General features: G+C 41.4%; 1 protein-coding gene across 1 annotated transcript in view; it reads right to left on the bottom strand.

Annotated features, from left to right (window-relative positions):
* Positions 1-1,551: 1,551 nt before the first annotated feature.
* Positions 1,552-10,976, bottom strand: part of rmi2 (RecQ mediated genome instability 2) — a 10,001-nt gene continuing 576 nt past the window's right edge. Inside the window, exon 2 of the mRNA XM_048609377.1 lies at positions 1,552-2,263. Coding sequence (XP_048465334.1) covers positions 2,115-2,263 — 149 coding nt within the window. The 3' untranslated portion in view covers positions 1,552-2,114. The remainder of the gene's footprint in view (positions 2,264-10,976) is intronic.

The raw sequence follows: 10,976 nt of genomic DNA, 5'->3' as shown, positions 1-10,976 counted from the left end.
TTGTATGTCTCTATTAAGTCACCTCTTAACCTTCTTCTAACGAAAACAGCCTCAAGTCCCTCAGCCTTTCCTCATAAGACCTTCCCTCCATACCAGGCAACATCCTGGTAAATCTCCTCTGCACCCTTTCCAATGCTTCCACATCCTTCCTATAATGTGGTGACCAGAACTGTACGCAATACTCCAAGTGCGGCTGCACCAGCACCAGAGTTTTGTACAGCTGCAACATGACCTCATGGCTCCGAAACTCAATCCCTCTACCAATAAAACCTAACATACCGTACGCCTTCTTAACGCTATCAACCTGGGTGGCAACTTTCAGTGATCTATGCACATGGACACCGAGATCTCTCTGCTCATCCACACTATCAAGAATCTTTCCATTAGCCCAGTACTCCGTATTCCTGTTACTCCTTCCAAAGTGAATCACCTCACACTTTTCCGCATTAAACTCCATTTGCCACTCTCAGCCCAGCTCTGCAGCTTATCTATGTCCCTCTGTAACCTGCAACAGCCTTCCGCACTATCCACAATTCCACAGACTTTGGTGTCATCCGCAAATTTACGAACCCATCCTTCTATGCCCTCATCCAGGTCATTTATAAAACTGACAAACAGTAGTTGCCCCAAAACAGATCCTTGAGGTACACCACTAGTAACTGAACTCCAGGATGAACATTTCCCATCAACCACCACCCTCTGTCTTCTTACAGCTAGCCAATTTCTGATCCAAACCACTAAATCACCCTCAATCCCATGCCTCCGTATTTTCTGCAATAGCCTACCATGGGGAACCTTATCAAACACTTTACTGAAATCCATATACACCACATCAACTGCTTTACCCTCATCCACCTGTTTGGTCACCTTCTCAAAGAACTGAGAACATGCAGAAAGATGAGTGAACTGCGAAAACAGCTGGATGTTTCTGCACACAGACCTGATATTTTTTTTAATCACAAGGCCTTAGATCGCTGTAAAATATTTTGCTTGTCCCATCAGAAAACCAATATGCACACTTGATGCAGAAGGTGATTTGTAGATACTGGGAGTAGTGTAAATGTTTTAAAGAGCGTGCTAGTTATATAGTCCATCTTACTCCTCCAACATATTCCTCTGAAAGAGAGAGTCTGAATTGCATTTTGGAAGTTGTAGTCTGTTGGACCAACATGCAGATCGGTACTGCTGCGATTCTAAGTCCACCACTGAGACAGTGATGGTGATGCATTTGGCAAGTCAACTATTGCTCACCAAGCACCCGAGGAAAGAGAGCGAAGACAAAACCAGAAACATTAAATGGGGCAGGAGAATCCTGCATGCTGGCAAGGTGGTATTAGTATTGGCAGTGATAGAGGGGAATGAGGGAGGGAGGCACCAAATCATTACTGCCATAATTTTATGAATGTTGATTTCTTTTCCCTCTTACACAGAACATTTATATAGATTTCTCTCAGATGTTGACTGCAAATTCACCTAGGCTAGAAGTAAAAATGTCAGCCTGAACAGATTAAAAAACAAGGAAAAATTAAAGATGTAATATGGTATCACAGCTCATAGTACAATACTAATATTTTATTTAAACTTGTACATTGGACACAATAAATCAAGCATCCTAGTTCAGATTATCCCCCTGGATAAACCAACATGTGGGAAGTAGAGTAAACAAAAGTTTTGCTTCCTCTTCCGGTTGGCAAAATAAAGCCCCGACAATGACTTTATAACTAAAAACAGAAACTATAAAAAACAGTTGAGGTTACGATCCAGTTCCAAGAATCCAAGTCATTGAGAAAATGCGTTTGGTCTAGACGGTTACCAACTTATACCATTTACTTCACTGCGACACACCCTCAGTTGTTATTTCCCTATGGTCACCAACATCCTTGTTAATATGTCCCATCGTTTATCATCTGGTTCCAAATATTTAGCAGATACAAATTCTGCACAGTATGATAAACTATAAATATGTGGGCCAGAAAGCATCAGTTTTTAAATATTTGCTCATAAAGCCACCAGTCAGTTGTGTGTTTCAGAGTGTTTTTGAAGATTGCAATTTCTTTATTCTGTTCCCAATCACATTCTTTTGCACTTCAAGTCCATGCAAAGTCAGTGAGGTGCTATGGGATGTTTTGTTGAAGATCCTCCACTTCAAGCTGCCACATGCTCTTGTGCAGAGCATTACCAGAGAGATCAGTTAACTTCACAGCCCGTATGATAGGCTCAGGACTACATGACTGGACCACTCCCATCACCATCACATACTTTCCTGTAACAAAAAAAAGAAAATCAGTAAAGTTTATTACAATCCAAAACACTAATACTGTACCGAGTACTAAGGCAAAATGCCACACATGCTAGAAATACGAAAAAACAAAGCACTGATAAACTGTGCAGATCACACAGTGGAGAAACATGTGATGTTTCTGGTCAGTACCTTTCCAAATTGATATTAAATACACCAGAACACACTTTTGTTTTATAAAGTACTGCAGATGCTGTAAAACTATGTACAAGAAGATAAGAAATAGGAGCAGAAATAGGCTATTTAACCTCTCAGGCCACCCCACCATTCTAAAAGATCATGGCTAATCTGCCTCAACTCTTCTTTCATGTCAGTTCCCCACAGCCCTCACCTTCAAAAATCCATCCATCTTCTCTTTAAATTCTCAGTTATCCAGCCTCCACAATTCTGTCATCCCTAACTTCTGCTGAGAAGGAAGTGTGATCTGCTTTTTTGAATCTCTGCAGTCAATGGGGTTTAAGGACACCCTCAATGCCATTAGGAAGGGATTTTCAGGCTTTTGACTCGTGACACAGAAGGAACAGTAATATTGTTCCATGGCAGCATGCTGGGTGGCCTGGAGGGGAACTTTCAGATCACGGTGGCCCCGTGTATATGCTGCCCTTGTCCTTCTAGGTGACGGAAGTCACTGGTTTTGAATGTATTGGCAGTGCAGTCTCAGCAAATAGCAGCATTATGTTCCCAGATCACGATTTGATGATAATCTTAAGTTAACTTTGATGTCTTCCAGTGTGCGATCACAATTTGAGTTGCATCTGAATGCAGTCTGTCACTGAAATGTATTGAATGCAGGAGTCATGACAACTATAATAAAACTGATAGCTTCCATTATTTTGTTTTCTACTGCTTTGTAAAGACTCAAACAAAGCAGCATTTACGTAGAACCAGGAAGTCGGTCTCTAACCCTACTGAAGTATAAGCATAACGAAAAAGTCATCTTGCACAAGAATTGCACTGCAAGAACAAGACTACAAATGATTATATATTAAAATACTATTTTAGCGACAGGGCTTTTGAGATTTTGGAAGAATGCCACTGCATTATTTCTCCTCTTTCATTAGACGAGCAGTGCAATTTGGAAGCTAATCAGTGTCCTTTCTGGCCACTTTGCTTGACAAATGATGGAAAACCCACTTCTATAAAGCCCGCTGCCATGATTGAAGGGTGGACTGAAGATGCAATTACAATAGGCTGCCTGAGGTGGTGAAACATACTAAGAAAAACTACAACCGATGACATGTAGATGCCATAGAAATTGAGTAAACAGTCAACTTGCACACAACAAACAGCCATGAGATCACAAAGCGATAATCCACTTTAAGGATACTGCTCGGGTGCCTACAAATTTTTGACATTCACTTGGAGGCTAAGCAAGATCTCAGCTCAACACCACACCCAAGAGGCAGCACTTGCTACACAGCAGCACAAAGTATCAGCCTAGATTGTTTACCAAGCCGAATGGGGAGGTACGAAAGCAGAGCCAGATTGTTTTCTTGGCGGCAAGTTTGTACAGAGACAGCTAATAATAGATTCTATCTCCTACCTACCAACGCCCTAGTAGTTACTTTTCACACTTGGTAGCAAAAAAAAAAAAAATAATTTTTAAAGGAAACAAATCTAAAACATGTCGTGGGGAGGTAACATATTTCAGTCACTGCAACACCAAACAATTGCAGAAGACCTCAAAAGTACCAGTGGACACCCACATGCTCCCTCTCAAGGAGCAGCCAGGCAAAGAAGTTCTTTTCTACTCAAATAAAGAGACTTTCAGTAGGCACAGCGACTTTTTGACTTACGAGGCCAACACCTTACCACTTAACAACCACAACTCCACTGTTGAAAATCCAAACCAAAATAAGACAGTCAATAAAATCAAATTAAAATAACTGCCCTTCTTTTGAAGGGGCATTCAACTAAAATCAAAAATTACAGGAAAAAAATTTAAATTACGTGTTGGAATGGAAAACGCAGGACATCAACTTTTCATCAAGTTTAGGCCTTCAGCCAAATAGCATCAATACTTAGTGCTTTTACTTGCAAAGTTCATTTAGCATCATTTTAGTGATTTACAGGCAGTGACTAGAATGTCTGGTTGAACCTATCCGTGAAAACAACTGCACCTGAAATTCAGCAATCCAGGTTAAAATAAAAGGAACACCACCAGCTATTTAATTTAATCTGCTTTGGCTTTGCAAGTGCTGAACACAATAGAGTTCTCCGATTTGAGAATGCTTACAGATGAAGCCAGCATAAAAATGCCTAAAAAATACAGCAAACGTCTAAAGTATGATTGTTTTCTTTATTTTTCATAAAATGTTGGGGTCATTCGCAGGAGCAGCATTTTTTACCCACCTGTAATTACCCTTAAACTCCAGGTCCTATTAGGTCATTTGAAATGGCTGTTAAGAGTTTGCCATGTTGCTGTGGATCTGGCTAGACCATCTATGAACAGAATTCCTCACCTGAAGGACATTTGTGAATCAGATTGTTTTTTTAAAATAAAAATTGATAATTCTTAGTCACCAGAGAGTTTTATATTCCAGATTTATTGAATTTAAATAGCATCAGCAACTGTGGTGAGATTTGAACATATACACCTAGATTATAACCATCTCCCTAAACAGTAATGATTTATGAATGGACTCTTTTTAAAATAGGTGCCATGTTACTGCTGAGTGCAGATTGATTCCCCATTGACACACCAACCATTGAAAGTCAAGTTTACTATCAGGTTTACAGCAAAACGTACATCGGAGCACTGCAGTTTGTGGGGTGCTGGACAACAAGAATCTCCATCATGCTCCCAGAATAGCATAAACTTCAGCCAGAAACTACACCTATTATAACCGGCGTCCCAGTGCTGCTGTAATCACAAGACAACCTTCAGCTGGCTGTTTTGGGTTTAATAACAGCACAGATTAAAACAACTCATGCTCTTTTATACAGGACTGCTTGCTATTGCAGTACTAATTCAGCTGTGCCTTTGATTCCAAAGACCACGTGTGGCTCCCAGGCCCATTAATTACTGACAAGACCCAAATGATTGAATGGTTGTGCGCTTACTATCAGAGTCAGTACTCCTTCCTATAACTGGCATTTTCTGACTTACTGGCACCACCTCCTCCTGGGGTATGCCAAAAAAAAAATGTAATCATTACTCCAGATACAAGATTCAAGGAAACTGACTTAAGTTGCATGATTTGCAGCCAGGCCAACAGAAAAACAGAAAATTGAAGTGAATTTTCCCAAATAACTGCAGGGAAAGTTGCCTGCAGTTAATTCCTCATTAAAAAGAAGTGGAAATCAGAAAAGTAGGTGAAATTTTAAAAGGACTTCATCAGATTTTGAGTTTCAATGCTCAGGTAAACTGTTCTGCACTTAGTACACTCCAAAACACAATTCACTGAATATAAAAATGATTTTTCAGAAAAACATGTTTATTAACACGTTTAACGGGTACAATAGATGTGGGTTTGTGGGAGCTGTCAACTTGGTCACATGACTGCTACGAATCATCAGTCAGCATTTTAGAAGTTCAATTCTAATAACCTCCCCAACTCTAGCCACAGGCACCCAATTACTACCAGATAGATCAAAGCACCCATTGTCACCTGCACTACATTTACTGGAACAGCTGTTTGCATTTCTTTTGCACGTCTGAAACGATAAGCTTGTTTCAAGCACCACACGTAGCTGATCTCTCGAGTGTGTGCAAGCTTGTCAAACTCCTTACAGTGGAGGTCAAGTTTCTTTTATATAAACAAACCAAGACCTCTTATTTCAAACACAAACACCTTGTTTCTTAAAAAAAAAATTTAATTACATTTAGATGTTAGACTACAATATGGACTTGTGCAATTCTTTGGCACAATCAACCAGTCAAGTCAAATAAATTCTGTAGGAAATGTCAACACTGACAATTATCACTTTGAAATTAATCAGGCATTTGCCTTTGATCCTCTAATTCCCTTCTGACAGGTAATGACTTGTGCTGGAATGGTTTCACAAGTACCTGCAGCCACTCCTGTACCCTGCCAAACCAGCTATTCTTCACATTGGAGGCAATGTCCATCAGAATGCTAGGTCACAGAATGTTAATGGAGGCGGCCGCCATTTGGCCCATTGTATCTGCACTGCACATTTTTCTTTTTCAGGTAACAGTCGAGGCCCCTTCATATGCGTCACTCAAACTTGCCTCTACCAGAGTCACAGTACATTCCAGATCCTAACTTGCTGCATGATAGTCATTCCTGCATCATTTTTGCTAGTCTTACTAATTACAACGGTCCCTGATTTAGGAACACCATACTTTCAAACAAGACCCCATTAATGTCCTGACAAGCAAACGTTCACTCATACTTACAAACAGATTTTATATTGTACCATGTTATGTTCCAACTTACAAACGGACTCAGGAATGGAACCAGTTTGTAACTCAGGGTCTGACTGTATCTTTGATCTGTGCTCTTGCTCACTATCCTTTCGAGTGGGACACTTTGCCCTATTTAGTTTCAAGACTCTTCACAATTTGAACACTTCGAACAAATCTCCTCTCAGCTTTGAGGAAAAAAAGAAACAGCCCTAACTTGCATTGCTAGTTTATCGAAAATGGATCACTTCATTTTTCAGAATAATATCCTATTTGGTGCTTTTCACCCCATCCGACCAACCCATCTACATTGTCCTGTAGCCCAATGCTTTTCTCCTACTTACCACACCAAATTTCATGTCACCTCTGAATGCACTAATCAGACCTCCTATGTTTATGCCTGGCTCATCAATTTACACAAACAAGTGAGCCAGCAATGACCCTGTGATACATCATTGGACACAGGCTTCTAATCACAAAAACATCATTCCATCATCACCCTCTGCTTCCTTCCACTAAACCAATTTTAGAATAGATCATAGAATAGAATCCCTACAGTGTGGAAACAGGCCCTTCGGCCCAACAAGTCCACATCGACACTCAGAGCATCCCACCCAGACCCAATCCCTCAAAGCCCACCCAATATACACATCTCTGAACAATACGGGCAACTTAGCATGGCCAATCCGCCTAGCCTACACAATCTTTGGACTGTGGGAGGAAACCAGAGTACCCAGAGGAAATCCACACAGACACAGGGAGAACGTGCAAACTCCACACAGACAGTCGCCCGAGGGTGGAATCGAACCTGGGTCCCTGGCGCTGTGAGGCAGCAGTGCTAACCACTGAGCCACAATTTGCCAAACTGCCCTGGCTCCAATGGACACTTAGTTTCTTAACCAGTCTGCCAGGAGACCTTGTCAAAAGCCTTAAAGTCCACGTATGATACATCAACTGCACTAACTTCATCTACAGACTTAGTTCCTTGAAAAACACTAAACATAATCTCTCCCTTACAAAGCCATACAGACATGATTAATCCTTGCCTGTCTAAGTGAAGATTAATTTTTCCAATAGTTTTCCTACTAGAGACGCTGGAATCATTGGCCTTTGGTTTCCTGATTTCAATCCTACTAAAACCACAGACACCACCTCTCTCAATGCTAATTCAAATGTATCACAGTTCCCACTCCCCACCCCAATTTTTATATCTTCACCGTCCACCACAGGGAATAAAGTATTCAATTAAAACCTCAGCTCCATATTATGCCACTCTTGCCCCACTCTACTTTAAAAACACCTTTATATTTAACTTAATGTTACCCACCAGTGTTTTTGTTTGCTCTCAATTTTTTTAAGAGACCCTTTCCTCCTTAGTCTTGGAATACAAACTAGGAATTAAATCTCAGACCTTCATGAGATACACAGCTGATGTTATGACACACTTCGGAAAATTATTAATATTCAAGCGTCACTAATCCAGGGTGCATCGCAAATGTTTAATCTTTAACACAACCAATTACGAGATCTGATGGTTTAAGCTTGAACTACCATCAACATAAACTTATGCCTCAGCGCCACTTTTCCACCCACTCCCTTCAATTTCTTGGTAAATCAAAAACCTGCCCATTCAATATCTTCAATCGAGTATTCACAACCCTGAGGAAGACCGAAAGAACTGTGGATGCTGTGAATCAGGAACAAAAACAAAGTTGCTAGAAAAGCTCAGCAGGACTGGCAGCATCTGTGAAGGAAAAAACAGAGTTAATGTTTCGGGTCCAGTGACCCTTCCTCAGAACAGAATGGCAATGGGGCTATCAACCATTGTAAAAACAGATCTGGATCACTTGCATCCGTTTCACTCAAAAACAGGGACAGACAACAAATGCAGCATCACTCAACTTATAGAAGGATAGAAAAACCAGCTTCAGAACGAGATCACCCCTCATTCTCCTAAACTCTAGAGTATACTGCTCCAATTTACTCAATGCTCAAGAGCAGTCCACATCCTAACCTCCCCAAACTTTTGCCTGGAGATGTTAACGCTATACATCTGTTAATCCAGCATTGGTAATTTTACAAGTTTCTCCCTTTGCCAACATATTTTTGCAGTAGCAGAGGGTTTTTTTAAAAAAGAATTTGCTGCACAGGGAACTTCGCTGGCCGATGTCTGTCAAAGTTATCAGTGCATCTCATTGTCCATGCCTAGCTTTCAGACTACTGGCTCTCCCTTGTAAGACCAGTTACGCTGAACTCAGACTTCCTCAAAGTTAGAAAAATAAACCACAAACCAGTTTTGGGTTCTCATCTTGGTTTTAATACGTAGTGAACTCTCAGCCAAAGAAGTCATTCAGTTTCAGTGAGAAAACAGTCATCACATCTCCATTTGACCATTCCTCTCCTGCTTCTGCTGCAGCTTCACTCACACCCAATATCCTCTCTCAAATTAAGTGCATGACAAAGTTATTGTATAACCATTGCGACAGAATTAACCACACTGGAGAGTCTGTTGATCATGACAGATGCAATTAAACTTTCACTTTTTCATACAACGTAACCATTAAAATTCATGGCTCAAAGGTTCATAAACCAGCAAATTCTTCGACTGCAGCTTAACAATAGGAAACATAGCACACAATTAACACTTGCCTTGGTGCAGGCTGAATGTATTTTTCCACTGACTATATCATGGTCACAATTATTGAAACATTTTTTCCCTTCTGCCCACTACACCTTCATTGCTACCAAGGGATAATTGCACAAACGAGCAAAGAGAAGGCTGCCAGAGCATTCACCTGGCCTGCAGCATGGGGAAGGTGCAAATGCATCACCAGGTTTGTACCTATTCAACTACACACAGCATCGCAGACTCTTGCCATCAATCAATCTCCACCCTGCCTCATCACTGTCTTGTATAATGAGAGATCAGGAACACCAGTGGCACTGGAGCGTAAAAGCAGGTGGGGGATAACTGATAGGGCTAGCAGCTGCAATAGGCCATTAAAAAAAGTGCCATCAAAAAAAGTGCCATCAACTTCACCACACAGCAAGACAAAAATCAAATGTGCACACAGTAAGATCATTCAGCGCAATCTTCAGTCTCATCGCCTGGCTAAGTTCATTGCATCTTTTCTCCCCCCACCAATTTCTATTTCATTAGAGCAAATACCTCCTATTTTGGAGGTGTCTATAAAAAGGCAGACGAGATCTATTCCACCAGGTCATCACACATTGAAGTTAAAAATTAAGCCAAGTTGCTGGTTATGCCCAGTACTCCCTAGTCACACAATTTGTAGCAACCTTAATATATTTGGCAGCTAAAAACCTGGAGTGATTTAAGCCTTACTGCTGCTGGAATATAAACAGGGAAAGCCTGAGTTTCAGACATTACTATGCTTTAGGGCGGCACAGTGGCTATAACCAGGGTGAGAGGAATCTTTGACCATGTTGGTTGCTTTTCCGCAGTAACAAGAAGTGTAGATGAACCCAGTGGATGCAAGGTTGGCTTGCGTGATGGTGTGGGCTGCGTTCACAACTTTCTGTAGTTTTTTTTAATGGCCCTAGCCAGAGTAGTTGCTGTACCAAGCCGTGATTCACCCAGATAGAATACTTTCTATGGTGCATCTGTAAAAGTTGGTGAGGGTCCTTATGGACACACCGAATTTCCTAAGCCTCCTGAAGAAGAGGAGATATTGTTGTGCCTTTTTGACTGTCGCATCTACATGGGTGGTACAGGACAGATTGTTGGTTATCATCACTCCCAGGAACTTGACACTCTCGACCATCTCCACCTCAGCTCCACTGATGTAGATGGGAGCGCGTCCTCCTTTCCTCCTGAAGTCGATGATCAGTTCTTTAGTTTGGCTGACATTGAAGGAGATATTGTTATCTTTGCACTTTAACAGGTGGGACAGCATGGGGTTGCGTCTGGGTGGGATGCTCTTCGGACGGTTGGTGTAGAATCGATGGGCCAAATGACCTGGTTCCACAGCGCAGGGATCCTATGCTGCAGAAAATGCACCAGGTGCTTTTTTTTTAATTCAAAACACAAAGCTCAAATGTAGAAATGTGTGACGCTCACGAAACAGAGAAGGTTGTAATTTTGGACGTACAGCCTGAAAGCAGATGTCTTTATTCTGAAAACATTACCTGGCAGTAGCCTTTAGATCTGTTCAAAAGTTATATTTATCACAGTCCTGAGAAGCACTTATACTCAGGCCTCCAGAAAGCCTTCAAAGGCTGGCTGGGGGTGCTGGAAAGGGGAAGAGAGTTGAAGGGCGGTGGCAGGGAGGGGGAGACGGGGGGGGG

The sequence above is a fragment of the Rhincodon typus genome, chromosome 21 (assembly GCF_021869965.1).
Source record: "Rhincodon typus isolate 14 chromosome 21, sRhiTyp1.1, whole genome shotgun sequence".
Classification (NCBI taxonomy): domain Eukaryota; kingdom Metazoa; phylum Chordata; class Chondrichthyes; order Orectolobiformes; family Rhincodontidae; genus Rhincodon; species Rhincodon typus.
The sequence above is the reverse complement of the archived record's forward strand: the minus strand, read 5'-3'. Positions and strand labels throughout refer to the sequence as shown.